The following is a 21,207-nucleotide window of genomic DNA, read 5'->3' as shown; positions in this document are numbered from 1 at the left end:
TGTGTTTTAGACTTCCTGTAAGCAAAATGGCAATGTCTGCAGCCTTCCTTATATCACTTACATGGAGATAATACAAAGTTATAATGACCCAGATGGAAACCACATTACAAATAAGTTTATGTTTCATTTAAGTTTTGTTTCTATTTGAATACTCAAAACAACTCATAAATACTTGCCCTCCACCAATATTAAAAAAGATTTACAAAGATTAATTCTATTATCTGTGCAGCATCGCCCAAGTTTGTTGTAATACTGCCTTATGTATAAATACAAGTGAGTTTCACATACTGTAAACATTTAAGCAGATACTTAGTGTTGATCAATAACATCAACATTGAACTTGAGAGATAAAATTAAAGGATTTAATAATCATGGCAGTTAGTATATCACTTTCTTCCTTGAAACCCCATGTGATAAAACCTTATCCTATACCATCTGTGAATTGCAAGGTATTTACTAATGTATCTGATCTGTCTCTGAGACATACACACAACACATACACATACCTTCCAAGTGTTATTTATTATTTTTTTTCAAATGCTGGTTTAGTAGAATAACTAAAAATTCACAATTTTACTCTTTTAAAAAATTAGGTCCAAATTATAATTTTAAAAGTTGCTAAAGGAAATTGAAGCACAATCTTTTATGAATGCAATGGTTAAGAATTACCAAATAAATTTCCACTAAATCTTCACAGTTCAAAATCTAATTGTTCAATAGAAACTTGTTTAGTGCTAACTTAGTGTTAGGTATTAGAGATACAAAGGTGAATGTTAATGACAAAAATAATCATCATGGAAGATAATAACCTTATTGTATTTCCTTAAAACCTTACTGAATTTCCTTACTATCGCTGGATTGCTCAAGGAAAGTTTTATAATCTCATTTTCTTTAGAACTGCCCAAAATATTATAGTAATATCTAGCACTATCAGATACCATTACCTGCTTCTCACCCCATGTGCCACTTGTTAACTATGTCTCTACCAGTTACAGACCTTTTTTTAGCTCCCTTCTCAAATTACACTTATTCTTTCTTCCTTTTTCTATCTCTTCTTTTTTTCTTCCCTCTCCCCCTTCTATTTAAACTTTGTAGCATTTCACTCTTCCTCTGTAATACAGATATATCATTTATTTTACTAACATTTTATAGAGAAGTAACCTTCATTACATAGTGTTTCCATTTAATAATACAGCACATACTGCATTTTGAGGTATATCATAAAAGTTTAAAAAATCTTTTATAAGAATTTTATAGTTAGTATACATTATTCTCTAGGTTTATTAATATATTTATATGATCCTTTTTTCTTTTCTACTTCCACCTCATTTAATTGTTAAAATTTTCAAGAGTGCCCTGTATCCCTTGACTGTGCTTTTTAAATACTTTCCCCTCCTATATACACTCTGTAACATGATTTCTGTGTTCTGTATTCCACAGAAACTCTTCTAAAAATACCAATGACCTCCTCCTACTCAAATTCAAAAATCATTCCTCAGTTCTGTTTCCTCTTGACTTTTCAATTACATCTATTGCCATCAATCTTGGTGTGGTTTTTTATTTTTATTTCTTAATCAGCTTCCTCAGGCTGAAATCTTATTTCTTAAAGTTTTCTAATACTGACTTACAAGGCATTAGGATTTTTCAGTTTTCTCACTATTTTTCTGATCATTTGTCTTCTTAATTAACCTACTTCATGGGGGTAGTACCCCAATATTCAGTCATTATTCACCTATTTTTCTTTATTTTTATGTTCCAGTTAAAGGAGTGCATCGACTCATAACTTCTCAGTTACCATCTCTATGTAGACAACTCCCAAATAACCATTTTAATCTTAAATTTCCATCTTATTTATTATTTTTAATTGTCTTTAAAAATTTATTTAGTTGTCTGTCAATACCCCATCGAACAGTCTCCAGGATTAACTCATCTTTCTGGTTGCCACTCTGACCCTCACTTTTTTTTTTTTTTTTTTTTTTGAGACAGAGTCTCGCTTTGTCACCCAGGCTGGAGTGCAGTGGCGCGATCTCTGCTCACTGCAATCTCTGCGTCCCGGGTTCAAGCAATTCTCTTGTGTCAGCCTCCCGAGTAGCTGGGATTACAGGTGCCCACAACCAAGCCTGGCTAATTTTTTTGTACTTTTAGTACAGTTGGGGTTTCACCACGTTGGTCAGGCTGGTCTGAAACTCCTGACCTCAGGTGATCCACTAGCCTTGGCCTCCCAAAGTGCTGGGATTACAGGCGTGAGCCACTGTGCCTGGCCCACCCTCACTGTGTTTTAAGACCTCTGAATAGTTCCTTCTTTTTTTTTTTAAGAGATGGAGTCTCGCTCTGTTGCCCAGGATGGAGGGCAATGGAGGCAATCTCGGCTCACTGCAACCTCCGCCTCCCTAGTTCGAGCAGTTCTCCTGCCTCAGACTCCCAAGTAGTTGGAATTACAGGTGACTGCCACCACGACCAGCTAATTTTTAAATATTTTTAGTAGAGATAGGCTTTCACCATGTTGGCCCGGCTGGTTTCGAACTCCTGACCTCAAATGATCCACCCACCTCAGCCTCCCAAAGTGCTAGGATTACAGGCCTGAGCCACCGTGACCGGCCAACCTCTGAATATTTCTCAATTCCTTTGAATCCCATTCTTTTTATTTTTTGACATGGAGTCTCGTTCTGTCACCCAGGCTGGAGTGCAGTGGCGTGATCTCGGCTCACTGCAACCTCTGCCTCCCAGGTTCAGGTGATTCTCCTGCCTCAGCCTCCTGAGTAGCTGGGATTACAGGCGTGTGCCACTGCACCTGTCTAATTTTTGTATTTGTAGTAGAGCGGGGTTTCACCATGCTGGCCAGGCTGGTCTCGAACTCCTGACCTGGAGATCCACCCTCACCCCTCTCAGCCTCCTAAAGTGCTGGGTTTGCAGGTGTGAGCCACACCTGGCCTGAATCTCATTCTTTTAACAGATAACCACAAGTACAGATTTCTTCTCTGCATTTTCTCCCAGATTTGCCTCTCCCCATTTCCATATCCAAGATTACGGGGTATTTTAAAGCAACTCTCTTCTTATTCCTTTATTTTTTTTTATCGTGGTAGAATATACATAACATAAAACTGATCATTTTAACCATTTTTAAGTGCACCATTCTGTGGTATTAAGTACATTCACACTATTGTACAACCATTACTACTAACCATTTCTAGAACTGTTTCTATCTTCCCAAACTGAAACTCTGTACCCATTAAACAGTAACTCTCCATTTCTTTTTCCTTTTTAAGCCCCTTCTAGTTCTATTTCTATTTTAATTAATCCTACATATTTGCTAAAATAATCTTCTGAAAACAAGATTTAATTGCCTTTCCCTATTCAAACATTTGATATCATTCTTTATTATTTATCAGATCAAAAGCGATAGTCATTCTTTGAACACAGTAGTTTTTCAAAATATATTGCTTGTAGCAGTGTACTAATCTGATGAAAAAATCATTTCAGTCAGACATGCTTCTAAAACAAAAATCCTACATGAGACTATTAACAAAGAAATTACCAAACTGTGGTCAAAGTTCTGATAATACAATACTTGTGGGTTTGGGTGTGGTGGCTCATGCCTGCAATCACAGCATTTTGGGAGGCTGAGGCAGGAGGATCACTTGAGCCCAGGAGTTCGAGGCCAGCCTGGGCAATACAGCAAAACACCGTCTCGACAAAAAATAAAATATTAGCCAGGCGTGGTGGCATGCACCTGTAGTCCTAGCTACTCAGGAGGCTGAGCAGGAGGACTGCTTGAGCCCAAGAGTTCAGTGCTGCAGTGAGCTATGATTGCACTACTGCACTCCGGCCTGGGCAGGAGTGAGACCCTGTCTCTTAAAAACAAAACAAAAAAAGTACTTCTTTTTTTTTTTTTTTTTTTTTTTGAGACCGAGTTTCACTCTTGTTGCCCAGGCTGGAGTGCAATGGTGCAATCTCAGCATTGCAACCTCTGCCTCCCGGGTTCAAGTGATTCTCCTGCCTCAGCCTCCCAAGTAGCTGGGATTACAGGCATGTGCCACCACATCCAGCTAATTTTGTATTTTTAGTAGAGACAGGGTTTCACCATGTTGGTCAGGCTGGTCTTGAACTCCCGACCTCAAGTGATACACTTGCCTCGGCCTCCTAAGGTGCTGGGATTACAGGCGTGAGCCACCGCACCCGGCCAAAAAAAGTACTTGTTGATACTACTGCAATTACTGCTATTTTCAGAAAAATGCCTCAATTGAATCTCTGTACTTTTAATTAACTAGAAAATATACTTCTAGATAACTGATTGACCTGTACTTAATCTACTAATCACTGATTTATTTCATTGTATTTTTGAATTACAAACTAATGTTTGGCCTGGTGCAGTGGCTCACTCCTGTAATCCAGGCACTTTTGGAGGCTGAAGTGGGTGGATCACTTGAACCCAGGAGTTTGAGACCAGCCTGAGCAACATGGTGAAACCTTGTCTCTACAAAAAAATACAAAAATGAACCAGGCTTGGTGGTGCATGCCTGTAGTCCCAGCTACTCAGAGGCTGAGGTGGGAGAATCACCTGAGCCTGGGGAGGTCAAGGCTGCAGTGAGCTGTGATCACACCACTGCACTCCAGCCTAGGTGACAGAGTGAGGCTCTGTCTCTTAAAAAAATTTTATTTAGCTCCCTCTCCCTCTCCCTCTCCCCACGGTCTCCCTCTCCCTCTGTTTCCACAGTCTCCCTCTCCCTCTCTTTCCACGGTCTCCCTCTCATGCCGAGCCGAAGCTGGACTGTACTGCTGCCATCTCAGCTCACTGCAATCTCCCTGCCTGATTCTCCTGCCTCAGCCTGCCGAGTGCCTGCGATTGCAGGCACGCGCCGCCACGCCTGACTGGTTTTGGTGGAGACGGGGTTTCGCTGTGTTGGCCAGGCCGGTCTCCAGCCCCTAACCGCGAGTGATCCGCCAGCCTCGGCCTCCCGAGGTGCCGGGATTGCAGATGGAGTCTCGTTCACTCAGTGCTCAATGGTGCCCAGGCTGGAGTGCAGTGGCGTGATCTCGGCTCGCTACAACCTCCACCTCCCAGCCGCCTGCCTTGGCCTCCCAAAGTGCCGAGATTGCAGCCTCTGCCCAGCCGCCACCCCATCTGGGAAGTGAGGAGCGTCTCTGCCTGGCCGCCCATCAGCTGGGATGTGAGGAGCCCCTCTGCCCGGCTGCCCAGTCTGGAAAGTGAGGAGCATCTCCACCCGGCCGCCATCCCATCTAGGAAGTGAGGAGCACCTCTTCCTGGCCGCCATCACATCTAGGAAGTGAGGAGCGTCTCTGCCCGGCCGCCCATCGTCTGAGATGTGGGGAGCGCCTCTGCCCCGCCGCCCCATCTGGGATGTGAGGAGCGCCTCTGCCCGGCCGAGACCCCGTCTGGGAGGTGAGGAGCGTCTCTGCCCGGCCGCCCCGTCTGAGAAGTGAGGAGACCCTCTGCCTGGCAACCGCCCCGTCTGAGAAGTGAGGAGCCTCTCCGCCCGGCAGCCACCCCGTCCAGGAGGGAGTTGGGGGGGGTCAGCCCCCCGCCAGGCCAGCCGCCCCATCCGGGAGGGAGGTGGGGGGGTCAGCCCCCGCCCGGCCAGCCACCCCGTCCAGGAGGGAGGTGGGGGGGTCAGCCCCCCGCCTGGCCAGCCGCCCCGTCTGGGAGGTGAGGGGCGCCTCTGCCCGGCCGCCCCTACTGGGAAGTGAGAAGCCCCTCTGCCCGGCCAGCCGCCCCGTCCGGGAGGGAGGTGGGGGGGGTCAGCCCCCCGCCCGGCCAGCCGCCCCGTCCGGGAGGGAGGTGGGGGGGTCAGCCACACGCCTGGCCAGCCGCCCCGTCCGGGAGGGAGGTGGGGGGTCAGCCCCCCACCCGGCCAGCTGCCCTGTCCGGGAGGGAGGTGGGGGGGCCAGCCCCCCGCCCGGCCAGCCGCCCCGTCTGGGAGGTGAGGGGCGCCTCTGCCCGGCCGCCCCTACTGGGAAGTGAGGAGCCCCTCTGCCTGGCCAGCCGCCCCGTCCGGGAGGGAGGTGGGGGGGTCAGCCCCCTGCCCGGTCAGCTGCCCCGTCTGGGAGGTGAGGGGCGCCTCTGCCCGGCCGCCCCTACTGGGAAGTGAGGAGCCCCTCTGCCCGGCCACCACCCCGTCTGGGAGGTGTGCCCAACAGCTCATTGAGAACGGGCCAGGATGACAATGGCGGCTTTGTGGAATAGAAAGGCGGGAAAGGTGGGGAAAAGATTGAGAAATCGGATGGTTGCCGTGTCTGTGTAGAAAGAAGTAGACATGGGAGACTTTTCATTTTATTCTATACTAAGAAAACTTCTTCTGCCTTGGGATCCTGTTGATCTGTGACCTTGCCCCCAACCCGGTGCTCTCTGAAACGTGCTATGTCCGCTCAGGGTTGAATGGATTAAGGGCGGTGCAAGATGTGCTTTGTTAAACAGATGCTTGAAGGCAGCATGCTCCTTAAGAGTCATCACCACTCCCTAATCTCAAGTACCCAGGGACACAAACACTAGGCAGGGTCCTCTGCCTAGGAAAACCAGAGACCTTTGTTCACTTGTTTATCTGCTGAACTTCCCTCCACTATTGTCCTATGACCCAGCCAAATCCCCCTCTGTGAGAAACACCCAAGAATTATCAATAAAAAATAAAAAATAAATAAATAAATAAATAAATAAATAAAATTTTATTTATATATATATATACACACTCACACGATACATATATATGTGTGTGTGTGTGTATATATATACACACTTGATATATATAAACTAATGTGTAATGCCTAATGTCTTTAAAGCCAAACAATTCAACTCCACTATTAATCTTTTTAAGTTAAATAGCTCTATTTCATAAATTTGTCCAATGCTAGTTCCTTTTTCTATGCTTTTAATGGTGTTACTCCTAAAAGACAGTGGCCACACAGATCAAATCATCTGTATAGCACCTAGAAGAATGCAATGCCAGATTTATAGTTAAAGTTTTTAGATGATACTACAATGATGTAATCCCTAAGAAGGGAAAACTATAAATTCATTTGACTATTTCAAGTAAGCCTCAAACAAACATTCACTTAAATGAGTATTCTTTCCCTTTTTTTGAGACGGAGTCTTGCTCTGTTACCCAGGCTGGAGCGCCATGGCGTGATCTCAGCTCACTACAACCTCCGCCTACTGGGTTCAAGCAATTCCTCTGCCCCAGCCTCCTGAGTAGCTGGGACTACAGGTGCTCGCCACCACGCCTGGCTAATTTTTGTATTATTAGTAGACATGGGGTTTCACCATATTGGCCAGGCTGGTCTCGAACTTCTGACCTCATGATCCGCCTGCCTCGGCCTCCCAAAGTGCTGGGATTACAGGTGTGAGCCACCGCGCCAGGCCTTTTTTTATTTTTTTGAGACAGAGTTTTGCTCTTGTTGCCCAGGCTGGGGTGCAACGGCAAGATCTTGGCTCACTGCAACCTCTGCCTCCCGGGTTCAAGCGATTCTCCTATCTCAGCCTCCCGAGCAGCTGGGATTACAGGTGCATATTATTAGTAGAGATGGGGTTTCACCATATTGGTCAGGTTGGTCTCGAACTCCTGACCTCAGGTGATCCGCAAGCCTCGGCCTCACAAAGTGCTGGGATTATAGGCATGAGCCACCGCACCTGGCCAATGAGTATTCTTTCATTGAAAGGAAGGAAGAAGAGAAAAGAGGAGGAAGGGAAGGAGATAAGGTGAGAGAAGAGGAAGGAAGGAAAAAGAAGGAAAGAAGGAAGGAGGGAGAAAGGGAGCATAAAAAAAAAAAAGAAAAGGAAAAAGTGTTTACAAATAATTCATTGCTTCTAATTCCTTCTGGGTTCAACTCAGTAAACATCGTAAGTGTACCTTGTCTCAAACACTCAGATGGTGCATAAGGAAAATGTTTACTGCTAAAGCAATCAGAGACCAAACAAAATACAGTTAGATAAGCTATTACTGGCAATTAATTAAATTTCACTCAGATGAAAACCTGGAGTACTCTAAAAAAAAAATTCCTAATTTGCATCCTGCTGCTAATAATGTTTCTAAACACTAGATAGCAATGAACTAAAGGTTTAAATGAAAGTAAAAAGATTCTTACATAAAAGTTGAGTTAGGTACTATAGGTAGAGAAAGAAGATATAACTGCTTCACTTCAAAAAATATCAACTTTTGACAGTAGTTTTTACCTGGGAAGAGGTCTGTACATCTCATAAATATCTCCCAATAGATTAGTCCAAGAGCATACATGTCTACTTGTTTCAAAGCTGATTCACAGTCCCTCAAGTTCACAGCTCCTTCTAGCACTTCTGGTGCCATATATCTGATAGTGCCAACCTGATAAATTAGAGTGATATTTTTTAGAGAGACAACGTAGCATATTCTGAAGAACAGACATTAGACCAGAAGTTATATGTAAATCTTAGTCATGTCAATGTTATTTGACCCTAACCATGTCATTAAACCTTTCTATAACTTATTTTTTACCTATAAAATGCCCTTCCTGAATAAGTAAACTGTGGTAAATCCATTTTAGTGAATACTATTAATCAATCAAAAAGAATGAGCTAGACTTTCCTATGTATATCAATATAAATAATCTGTAAGATACAGTGAGAAAATTGCAAAACAATATGTATACAACTTAATATTTTTTAAAATTCACAAAAATACAGCTGGGTGGCGGGGTGCAGTGGCTCATGCCTGTAATCCTAGCACTTTGGGAGGCCAAGGCGGGTGGATCTCAAGGTCAGGAGATCGAGACCATCCTGGCTAACACGGTGAAACCCCGTCTCTAGAAACCCCGTCTCTACTAAAAAAAAAATAAAAAATTAACCAGGCATGGTGGTGGGTGCCTGTAGTCCCAGCTACTCAGGAGGCTGAGGCAGGAAAATAGCGTGAACCCGGGAGATGGAGCTTGCAGTGAGCCATGATCGCGCCACTGCACTCCAGCCTGGGTGACAGAGAGAGACTCCGTCTCAAAAAAAAAAAAAAAAAAAAAAAAAAATACAGCTGGGCGTGGTGGCTCACACTTGTAATTGCAGCACTTTGGGAGGCCAAGGTGGGTGGATTACCTAAGGTCAGGACTTCAAGACCACCCTGACTAACATGGAGAAACCTCGTATCTACTAAAAATACAAAAATTAGCCGGACATGGTGGTACATGCCTATAATGCCAGCTACTCAGGAGGCTGAGGCAGGAGAATTGCTTCAACCTGGGAGGCAGAGGTTGCGGTGGGCTGAGATTGCACCATTGCACTCCAGCCTGGGCAACAAAAGTGAAACTCCATCTCAAAATAAATAAATAAATAAAATTTTAAAATCACAAAAATACATATATGTTGTGCACAGACAAGTATATATGAATGCAGAGAACAAAGCTGGGAAGGATATGTTCCACACTGTAATGGTGATTATCAGAAGGTGGACTGTGTTATCTTAAACTTGGTAACTTTACCCTTGCCTCAAAAATCAGTTCCTACAAATTTGTTCCTAATGCTTGTAAAAATGACTTGGAATGGCAGTGAGTTCCAAAATAAACTGATGAACTTTACAAAGGCCTTTATGAGATGTCTTTTATCCTAATTTTGTAATTCCTAGTATTCTATAATTGGCAGTATATGAGGATAATTGTCCTGAGTCTCACTCACTCTGTCACCCAGGATGGAGTGCAGTGACACAATCTCAGCTCACTGCAACTTCCTCCTCCTGGGTTCAAGCGATTCTCTTGCCTCAGACTCCCGAGTAGCTGGGATTACAGGTGCATGCCACTGCGCCCGGCTAATTTTTGTATTTTTAGTAGAGACGGGGTTTCGCCATGTTGGCCGAGCTGGTCTCGAACTCTTTACCTCAGGTGATCCACCCACCTGGGCCTACCAAAGTGCTGGGATTACAGGCGTGAGCCACCACACCTGGCCAGTAGATGTTTAAATTATCATTTCAAAGTACATCAGTGTGATACCTTTTGTATACACTCACCTCGCTTATGGCTGCATTATCTTCCTCCCCTGGGCGCACCAGTCTATTTCCAGTCAGCCTCATGGACAGTCCAAAGTCACTAATAACACAGGTTCCATCATTTTTCACTAGGACATTTCTGCTGTTTAAATCTCGATGGGAAATTGCAGGTTTATAATGATCTGTTTGGATAATTTCAAATATTTATCAATGAGTAAAAGGGACTATTGAACATGAAATGAATATACATAAATATAGAAGTAGTATTATTTTTCTGCCCATTAATTTTCTAATAACAAAAAAAGAAATCGAAATTTCAACTCACACTCATCACTATTTTCTAATATATTTTACAATATAACTCCTGTTGCATGTATAAACATTAACTAAAACAAACAAACACGCTGCCACTTCAGATTCTAACACGCACTTGTTTTTTCTCTTCATTTATAGTATAGGGCTGTAAAAGGAGGCAATACAGAAAGGAATATTTGGTATAAACATCAAAAAAAAAAGTCTGCTTGTCTAAAATAAGTATCAGTGAAAAACTAATGGAGCTCCAAAATTTTAACATAAATCTTAAACTGCTCTTCTATGGCTTTACAGATCAAATCTGTGACAGCACATTCCAGTTCTGCCCTGAGGTTTAGCCATATCTCTAAGCCCACCTCAGCTTTTCAAATCTAACCACAAATAGTTTTACAATGGTTTGGAAAAACAAGTGGAGGAAGTGGTATCTCTCACCAAGATATGAAAACTTGTTTTTCTGATTTTACAGAAGCAAAGTAGTATTATGCTCCTTCTATTACTTTTTTATCCTTATCATAGGACTACAGGCTCCATGAAGGCAGAAAGAGAACATCTTTTACCTGACTTTAAAAGGCTTGGCACAGAGTAGACACACAGTAAATGATTGCCGACTGAAAGAATGAATCTAACCTAAGCCTCTCACCAAATATAAGTACATTATATTTTTCTTCTCTATAAGGAAATCTTATATAAACCTTGTATTAAATAAAACCATAGCTCTGGAACTGAAAAAAAATTCTATAGCACAATTTCTGAAATTTAAAATATCTGCTTAGGTATAGAGAAAAACAGAGCAATCAGAACAAAGTCAATACATTTACTGAGGATTTGTATTTTGGCACAAATAGACTCAGTATTCAGATGTATTACGCTCATTAATGAGCATTCAAATGCAATTTCACCAGTAATGAAACTACAGATAATTATAATAATCATTGATGTAAAAAATTAAGCAACAGTACAATTTGAAGAAAAAATAGGAGTTACCAATTTCTTCACCTAAGAGTTGATTTCTTTCTCATTTCCTCCCTTACCCACTTCCTGTTCTCCAGTCTTCCAAAGCTTGTATTAACTTGGCTCCTACTCAATTCCTGCAAGAGCTGCATTTCTTACTCTGGATAAAGCCACAACATAAATATATGTCGTACAATCTTGAGCTAATATTTATATAGGAAAACTCATGGAAACATTGAAATATATTTATATAATAATACCAAATCAATGGGCAGAACTACAGACTGCCCTTTTGAGAAAAGTTTTCCCTTTTAAATTCCCCTCTGTACTCATTTTAATTTTCTTTATTTGGGTGTGGAGGGAGGCTGGAACATACAATAATTTTGCCCTGGGCAGAACAGTGCAGTAGGCAAATATCTCAAAGGAAAGCACAACAAGATATTAGTTATATGTATTTTTAAAACCTGACCAAAAATAGTCAATCTATGGATATTTATACATAATTATTACCAGTGCTATCCCCCTGCCCTCCCAAGGACATGAAAGACTATATACAAACTACTTAACAGTAATTTTCTGGTGAAGTCTGAGTTGTCTATATCTATTTTTTTGGTCAGATATTTCTTTGGTAATAAGCATGCGTTGCTATTATAATATGGAAAAAATTCATAGGGAGATCTTATTACAAATAAATATAGGTTCAATTCTTCCTTATTCGGAAGCAACAAACAGCTGAATAAGTAATAACAGTATAATTCCTTACTACCAAATTTCTACTCCAAATAACAAAGTTATATCTGAAGATGCTGGGAAGGATAGAATTCAGTGAAAGAGCACTTCAAGTAAAAATAGTATAGTATAGGCATACAGATGATCTTTCACTTACAGATGGTTTGATTTATGATTTCTCAACTTTACAGTGGTGGGAAAGCAGTAAACAATCAGTAGAAACCATACTTCATTACTTTTTATCACTTTCAGAACAGTGTTCAATAAATCACATGAGATATTCAATCCTTTATTATAACGTAGACTTTGTATTGGATGATTCGGCCAACTGTAGGCTAATGTAAGTGTTCTGAGCATATTTAAGATAGTTTAGGCTAAGCTATGATGTTCAGTAGGTTAAATGTATTAAATGCATTTTCAACTTACAATATTTCTAACTTACGATCTTTTTTCTTTTCTTTCTTTCATTTTTTTAAAACAGGGTCTCTGGCCAGGCGTGGTGGCTCATGCCTACAATCCCAGCACTTGGGGAGGCTGAGGCGGGTGGATCACGAGGTCAGGAGATCGAGACCATCCTGGCCAGCACAGTGAAACCCTGTCTCTACTAAAAATACAAAAAATCAGCTCGGCGTGGTGGTGGGTGCCTGTAGTCCCAGCTACTCTGGAGGCTGAGGCAGGAGAATGGCATGAAGCCGGGAGGCAGAGCTTGCAGTGAGCCGAGATCACGCCATTGCACTCCAGCCTGGGCGACAGAGCGAGACTCCATCTCAAAAGTAAATAAATAAATAAAAACAGGGTCTCGCTCTGTTGCTCAGGCTGGAGTGCAGTGGCATGATCTTGGCTCACTGCAGTCTTGACCTCCTGGGCTCAGGCAATCCTCCCACCTCAGCCTCCTAAATAGCTGGGACTACAGGTGCATGCCACCACAGCCAGCTAATTTTTTTATTTTTGTAGAGACGGGGTCTCACTATGTTGCCGAGACTAGTCTCAAACTTCTGAGCTCAGGAGTTTGATTCTCCTGCCTCAGCCTCCTAAAGTGCTGGGATTACAGGGATGAACTACCATGCCCAGCCAATTTATAATCAGTTCATTGGGATGTAATCCCATTGTAAGTCAAGAAACATCTGTACTTGGGAATATTTTTTATTTATTTATTTATTTATTTTTGAGATGGAGTCTTGCTCCATCGCCCAGGCTGGAGTGCAGTGGCAGCAATCTCAGCTCACTGCAACCTCTGCCTCCCGGGTTCAAGCGATTCTTCTGCCTCAGCCTACCGAGTAGCTGGGACTACAGGCGCACGCCACCAAGCCCAGCTAATTTTTTTTGTATTTTTAGTAGAGACAGGGTTTCACATGTTGGCCAGAATGGTTTCGATTTCCTGACCTCACGATCCACCCACCTCGGCCTCCCAAAGTGCTGGGATTACAGCCTTGAGCCACTGCATTCGGCCAGGGAATATTTTTTAAATAATCAGGTAAAAAACATAAATTCTGGGCAGGCACAGTGGCCCATGCCTGTAATCCCAGCTCTTTTGGAGGTCGAGGCAGGTGGATCACCTGAGGTCAGGAGTTTGAGACCACCCTGGCCAACATGGTGAAACCTTGTCTCTACTAAAATACAAAAAATTAGCCCAGCATGGTGGTGGACGTCTGTAATCCCAGCTACTTGGGAGGCTGAGGCAGGAGAATCGCTTGAATCCAGGAGGCGGAGGTTGCAGTGAGCCGACATTATGCCATTGCCCTCCACCCTGGGCAACAGAGTGAGACTCCAAAAAAAAAAAAAAAAAAATCCCATAAATTCAAATAGCTACTATATTTATATGCAATAGCAGCATCTATGTACTTAGTTTTTAAAAAGGTATTACCCTTATTTAGTGGTAACATTAGCTAATGTTTCAGAGTAACAGCTCTGTTTAAATAAAACTTACATCTGATGGCAATCATTCTTTTCAGCCTACATTTGACTTGAAACCTTGCTAAATTATGCAAGCCTTGAAAAGGGAGATTAGGATGGCATTTTAAGTTCTGTGCTAAGCCAACTTTTTAAAGGCAGTATAATATTTAAGAGCTAAGTGGACACAGTCCAATGGTTAATGTGCTAAAGCACTACAGCAAGTGCATCAAGTTGCTGACACAGGCAATACTTTGGACAATTCTGTATTCAGGAGAAGCAAGATGTCAAGATAAATGAACGGATAAATTATTCAGGAGAAATTATTTATACATGAAGCATCAGCTAGAAAAGATGATCCATGCTAATATACAATGAAACAAAGATCTAAGAAACTGATATATTAAAGTTCTCTTCACTAAAGATGTCAGAGAGACTGAAAAAATAATGTCAGGGCTATAATATGACAAGGAAATGTAGAAAGGGATGAGGGTAGAAGAAAGCACAAAGACACAATTATAGCAAAGGTAACTTTGGGGTATCTATGAGGTGAGGTGTATATTGAAACAAAGTGAGAAAGCAAATGTATTAAAGAGATGCTCCAGGCTGGGTGCTGTGGCTCACACCTGTAATCCTAGCACTTTGGGAGGCTGAGGTGGGCAGATCACCTGAGGTCAGGAGTTCAAGACCAGCCTGAGTCAACATGGAGAAACCCCATCTCTACTAAAAATACAAAATTAGCTGGGCGTGGTGGTGCATGCCTGTAATCCCAGCTACTCGGGAGGCTGAGGCAGGAGAATTGCTTGAACCCGGGAGGCGGAGGTTGCAGTGAGCTGAGATCGCGCCATTGCACTCCAGCCTGAGCAGCAAGAGCTAAACTCCGTCTCAAAAAAAAAAAAAAAAAAAAAAAAAAAGATGCTCTGAACAACTAGCAAAAATATGCATGAAAGGTGAGGAAGACCACAGTTACAACAGGGAATATAACTACATAGCTCTGAAACACGAGCAAAGGCTGATCCCCACAATGTATTCTTCTCTTCCTACCTAGTAACAGAACCCAATATTATTTGAGGCAGCAATACAAGCAGGAAACAACAACATCAGCAACAACTATATTACCAGCCTCTTTTGGAGCTAAGTGTGCACTAGGTTCTGGGAAACAAACAAGCATAGGAGTGGGACTTCTGGAGACAGAAAGGGACAATTCCTTTTACCTTCCCTTACTTTTCCCTGCTGACTGGCATGATGGACAATGAGGTGACTTTGAAAATGAAAGCCAGCCAGGTGCACTGGCTCATGCCTGTAATCCCAGCACTTTGGGAGGCAGAGGTGGGCGGCTCACCTGAGGTCAGGAGATTGAGACCATCTTGGCCAACATGGTGAAACCCCATCTCTACTAAAAATACAAAAATTAGCTGGGTGCATGCCTGTAATGCTTGGGAGACTGAGGCAGGAGAATTGCTTGAACCAGGGAGGCAGAGGTTGCAGTGAACTGAGATTGCGCCATTGCACTCCAGCCTGGGGAACAGAGCGAGACTCATCTCAAAAAAACAAAAAACAACAACAACAAAACTCACGTACCTCATAAATATATACACTACTATGTACCCACAAAAATTAAAAATTAAAAAAATTAATGATGCACTGTAGTTCACTTAAACAAAATTAATACAAGGAAAATATAATATAGCCTAGCTAAGAGGTTCTTAACCTAAGGTCCAAAAATGGGCTTTAAAAAGTCTGAAAATGCCCTAGAATCAAAAGAACATTTTTTTCTTTTATTTATTTACTTTTCTGAGATGGAGTTTCGCTTTTGTTGATTCTCCTGCCTCAGCCTCCCAAGCACCTGGGATTACAGGCACCTGCCACCATGCCTGGCTAATTTTTTTTTTTTGATATTTTTAGTAGAGATGGGGTTTCACCATGTTGGCCAGGCTGGTCTCGAACTCCTGACCTCAGGTGATCCACCTGCCTTGGCCTCCCAAAGTGTTGCGATTACAGGCGTGAGCCACCGCACCTAGCCTTATTTTTCAGACACAGTCTTGGTCTGTTGCCCAGGCTGGAGTGCAGTGGCGAGATCTTGGCTCACTGTAACCTCCGCCTCCCGGGCTCAAACAATCTTCTCACCTTACCCTCCTGAGATGCATGCTACTATGCCTGGCTATTGTAGAGACAGGGTTTCACCATGTTGGTCTTGAACTCTTGGGCTCTCTGCCCGTCTCAGCCTCCCAAAGTGTTGGGATTTCAGGTGTGAGCCATGGTACCTGGCCTCTTTTATTTTAAACTCAGGGGTACATGTGCAAGTTTGTTATCTGGGTTTATAGTATGATGCTGAGGTTTGAGGTACAAATGATCCTGTTATTCATGTAATGAGCATAGTACCCAACAGGTAGTTGTTTTTTTTTTTTTTTTGAGACAGACTCTCGCTCTGTCGCCCAGGCTGGAGTGCAGTGGCGTGATCTCGGCTCACTGCAAGCTCCGCCTACCGGGTTCATGGCATTCTCCTGCCTCAGCCTCGCGAGTAGCTGGGACTACAGGCGCCCGCCACCACGCCCGACTAATTTTTTGCATTTTTAGTAGAGACAGGGTTTCACTGTGTTAGCCAGGATGGTCTTGATCTCCTGACCTCGTGATCCGCCTGCCTCAGCCCCCCAAAGTGCTGGGATTACAGGCATGAGCCACCGCGTCCGGCCCCAACAGTTTTTTAGCCCTTGCCCCTCTCCCTCTCTCCTCACTCTAGTAGTCCCTAGTTTCTACTGCTGTCATCTTCATGTCCCTGAGTACCCGATGTTTACGTCCCACTTATAAAGTGAGAAAATGTGGTATTTGGTTTTCTGTTCCTGCTTAGCATAACCTACTCCAGCTCCATCCATGTTGCTGCAAAGGATATGATTTCATTCATTTTTATGGCTGTGTAGTATTCGATGGTGTATGTGTAACACATTTTCTTTTTCTTTTTTCTTTTTGAGATGGAGTTTCACTCTTGCTGCCCAGGCTGGAGTGCAATGGCACGATCTTGGCTCACCGCAACTTCTGCCTCCCACGTTCAAGAGATTCTCCTGCCTCAGCCTCCCGAGTAGCTGGGATTACAGGCATGCACCACCACCCCCGGCTAATTTTGTATTTTTAGTAGAGATGGGGTTTCTCCATGTTGACTCAGGCTGGTCTTGAACTCCCGACCTCAGGTGATCCGCCCACCTCAGCCTCCCAAAGTGCTGGGATTACAGGCGTAATCCACCACGTCCGGCCATTTAACACATTTTTTATATCCAGTCCACCACTGACAGACAAGTAGGTTGATTACGTATCTTTGCTATTGTGGATAGTGCTGTGAAAAACAGAAGACCTGTGTCTCTCTGGTAGAATTATTTGCTTTCTTTTGGATATATACCCAGTAATAGGATTGCTGGGTCAAATGGTAGTTCTGTTTAAAGTTCTTTGAGGAATCTCCAAACTACTTTCCACAGTGGCTGAACTAATTTATACTCCCACCAATAATGTATAAGTGTTCTGCTTTCTCCAGTCTCAACAGCATCCGTTGTTTTTTGACTTTTCATTAACAGCCATTCTGACTGTTGTAAGATAGTATATCATTGTGGTTTTGATTTGCATTTCTCTGATGATTAGTGATATGGAGCATTTTTGTTGGCTGCTTGTATGTCATCTTTTGGGAAGTGTCTATTCATGTCATTTGTCCACTTTTCAATGTGGCTATTTGTTTTTTGCTTGTTCAATTGTTTAAGTTCCTTATACATTCTGGATATTAGACCTTTGTTGGACGTGCAGTTTGCAAATATTTTCTCTCATTTGTAGGTTGTTTACTCCGTGGATAGTTTCTTTTGAAAAGAATATTTTCTAAGTATGCTCGCATGTATATCTTAGAGGAAGAATGTTCAGAGTATGAAAAGGAATTCATTTTTCTTTTTTTTTTTTTAGATGATGTCTCACTCTGTCAACCAGGCTGAAGTGCAGTGGCATGATCATAGCTCATTGCAACTAGAATTCCTAGGCTCAAGCTATCCTCCCACCTCAGCCTCCTGAGTAGGTGGGACCACAGGTGTGTGCCACCACCTCCAGCTGATTAAAACTTTTTTTGTAGAGATGGCGGTCTGACTATGTTGTCTAGGCTGGTTTTGAACCCTTGGGCTCAAGCAGTCCTCCTGCCTCGGCCTCCCAAATTGTTCGGATTATAGATGTGAGTCACTGCACCCAACTCAGAAATTATTAATGGACAAGAATTTCTTTTTTTTTTTTTTTTTTGAGAGGGAGTCTCACTCTGTCACCCAGGCTGGAGTGCAGTGGCGTGATCTCGGCTCATTGCAACCTCTGCCTCCCAGGTTCAAACGATTCTCCTGCCTCAGCCTCCTCAGTAGCTGGGAATACAGAAGCGTGCCACCATGCCTGGCTAATTTTTTGTATTTTTAGTAGAGACGGGGTTTCACCATGTTGGTCAGGCTGGTCTCAAACTCCTGACCTTGTGATCCGCCCACCTCGGCCTCCCAAAGTGCTGGGATTATAGGCGTGAGCCACCGTGCCCGGCCAAGAATTAAATTCTTAATGGTCCCTGTAAGTCTTGAAGTTCTTTTTCTTTCTTTTTTTGTTTTTCTGAGACAGGGTCTCACTCTGTCACTCAGGCTGGAGTGCAGTGGGGTGAACACAGCTCACTACAGCCTAGACCTCCTGGACTCAAGCAATCCTCCCACCTCAGCCATCCAAATAGCTCAGATTATGTGCGCATGTCACCACATCTGGCTAACTCTTTTATATTTTGTAGAGAAAGGGTCCCACTTTGTTGCCCATGCTGGTCTCAAACTCCTGTGCTCAAGTGATCCTTGAGATCCACTTGGCCTTTCAAAGTGTTGGGATTACAGCCATGAGTCACCATGCCAGCCAAAGTTCTTTCTCTTATTCTTCCTGTTATATTTTTTTCTTTAAAATTAATTTATTTGTTTCTCATCACAAAGTACAGGGAAGAGAATGCAATGGCTGTAATCCCTTGGTTGCATATCTTCCTAGCCTACACATCCATAAATACCCTGTATAACACCAGGCTCATACTGTCCCCACAGGCATTTTCTCACATCCTAACAGCTGCAGAGTACAGTATATGACAAGGTAGGAAATATAAACAGATTCCCCATTCACAAGGTAGGGAAACTCTTCAATTAGTGTTCCAGTTCACATTTGTTTTTTTTTTTTTTTTTCTGAGACAGTCTAAGCTGTCAGCCAGGCTGGAATACAGTGGTGTGATTTCAGCTAACTAGAACCTTCACCTCCCAGGCTCAAACAATCCTCCCAGCTCAGCCTCCCAAGTAGCTGCGACTACAGGTGCATGCCACCACGTCCAGCTAATGTTTATATTTTTTGTAGAGACAGGGTTTCACCATGTTACCCAGGCTGGTCTCAAACTCCCGAGCTCAAGCAATCCACCTGCCTTGGTCTCCCAAAGTGTCAGAGTTACAGGCATGAGCCATCAATCACGCCCGGGCTGCCAATATTCCAACTGAAGTAGCAGGTTGTTTTTACTAATGATTTTATGAAACTCTCTTGCAAACAAGTACATCATAGACAAATTATGTCTGCACAACTTTTAGAGTTGTTTAAAGTAACCTAATAGAAAGACAGTGACTAAGATTCATTCCTTATCTCCAGCTTTGTAAGTCCCAGGCTGCCTAGGGCACCTGGACTGCTGCCCCTGGGTCCCCTACATCCCCATGGCAACAATGGAGGAAGGGCAGGCCAGGACAAGCATGAGGAATAAACAGTCTTTATTGGACTCAGACTAGGAGTCTGTGGGCCTTGAGGACCTTCGTGTATTTGTCAATGTTCTTCTCTATGTTCTTTTCAGCCTTTTCCTATAGCCTCATGAGCTGTTTTTCTTCTGGTAACAGATCTTCTGATAATAGACCTTCCTCTTCTCCCCCATGGTGGCTGTCATTGCCTGGTATTTCCAGTCAACCTTCTGAGCCCAGTGCCCCAGGTAGGCAAACTTTCTTCAAGGCTTCGGACGTACAACCTCGAGGGTGGCAGAAACCACCACCTGCTTTTTCTTGTCATATGGCAGGGGGATTCTATCAAACACCTTGAGGTGATCTAGGGCAGCCTAGCCTTGCTTGGTCTTGTGGGGCAGCCTACCGCAGGTGGTCTGCCAAAAGATGTGGCTGGGGACCCATAAATGGTAGGGTCCTTGGGAAGGGTTGGTGCTTGTCCGCTTGCAGAGGAAGGCTAGATACTTTAACTTGTTTCTGTAGAAACTGCCAGAAATGTTGATGTCCTCACAGGACATGACCACTACTTTCTCTGCTGGGTCATGATAGCCTCCAGGTAGCCCAGGAGTTTTACTCAGCTATCAAGCACCAGGACTGCCCCTCTGCCATCTTGGCAGCTGTGTGGGAAAGCTCTTTCTGTTACATTTCAAATGCATTTCATGCTGAATCTTTCAAACAACTGACTAATAATAAATCTCCAATAATATAAATTATACTTTTACTTTGAAGATATAATTAAAATTTCCTGTTGTGAATTTTGAACCCACATGAGTGTCAATTTCATCTATTGACTATCTTACCTCCTCGTGGTAATTCTGTGTGAAGATAAGCCAGTCCTCTAGTAACAGAATGAGCAAGACGGCAAGAGCTTACCCAGTCACTTGTATGGAGACTTAAATACTTGCATAAAGATCCCTATATAGAGGAAAAAATGCCAAAAAAAAAAAAAAAAAAGGTAGAATTAACTCACTTTAACATGAAGAGTGAATTAGCATCCTTATAAAGAATTTGCAAATAGGCTAGGATTCCATGAAGATCTAATGAACTACTACATTTCAGAATCTTGAAAGAGTTAGTATGACATTTCTGTGTGTAGAGAGGAGAGGAAGGGATGGAAAGGGGAATTTAAACATTATCAATTTTTATGTCTCTAATACTAAAAATTATGAATGATTATTTCCTTTTAAACAATTCTTTGATCAAATTAAGATAGAAAAGTGTATCATTCACCAGTATGAATACAAATTATATTGTTATGGTTAATAAGTAGAAAACAAAAGGATTTTGTAAATATATTCATTTATGTATTGGTGCCACTCAAAGTGCTTATCTACAAACTATTACCAGTTGCTTATGAGAAAAGAATGTTGCATCAGAATGAATGTCAATCAAAGTACTGCTTCTTTCATCAAAAAACTTATCAAAAAATTAAATAAAGAAGAGAAAAACAGATAGAAAGAGGAGACAGCGCAACAAACAGTATAATTAGTTGATTCACATTCTGGTGTGAGATCCTTATTTCATTGCAGACCATTAATAATCCAGTTTGTGAGTCAGCAATGCTCTATCTGTAATACAGTGGTCCTCTCTGAAGTCTGATTAACAAC

The 21,207-nt window shown here is 42.8% G+C and overlaps 1 protein-coding gene and 1 pseudogene across 3 annotated transcripts in view; both read right to left on the bottom strand.

The window, feature by feature from the left end:
* Positions 1-21,207, bottom strand: part of BMPR2 (bone morphogenetic protein receptor type 2) — a 192,072-nt gene that overhangs the window by 27,677 nt on the left and 143,188 nt on the right. For all 3 annotated transcript variants that reach the window (XM_003820766.7, XM_063595542.1, XM_055108970.2), the window contains 3 exons: positions 20,401-20,515; positions 9,972-10,132; positions 8,183-8,330 (listed from right to left, as the gene is read on the bottom strand). In XM_003820766.7, the coding sequence (XP_003820814.3) occupies positions 8,183-8,330; positions 9,972-10,132; positions 20,401-20,515 (424 nt within the window). The remainder of the gene's footprint in view (positions 1-8,182; positions 8,331-9,971; positions 10,133-20,400; positions 20,516-21,207) is intronic.
* On the bottom strand, positions 10,164-20,392 carry LOC117979445 (large ribosomal subunit protein uL13-like; annotated as a pseudogene).

The sequence above is a fragment of the Pan paniscus genome, chromosome 13, assembly GCF_029289425.2.
Source record: "Pan paniscus chromosome 13, NHGRI_mPanPan1-v2.0_pri, whole genome shotgun sequence".
In the NCBI taxonomy this organism is placed as follows: Eukaryota; Metazoa; Chordata; class Mammalia; order Primates; family Hominidae; genus Pan; species Pan paniscus.
Note: the sequence above shows the minus strand (reverse complement) of the source record. Positions and strands in the feature narration are given on the sequence as shown.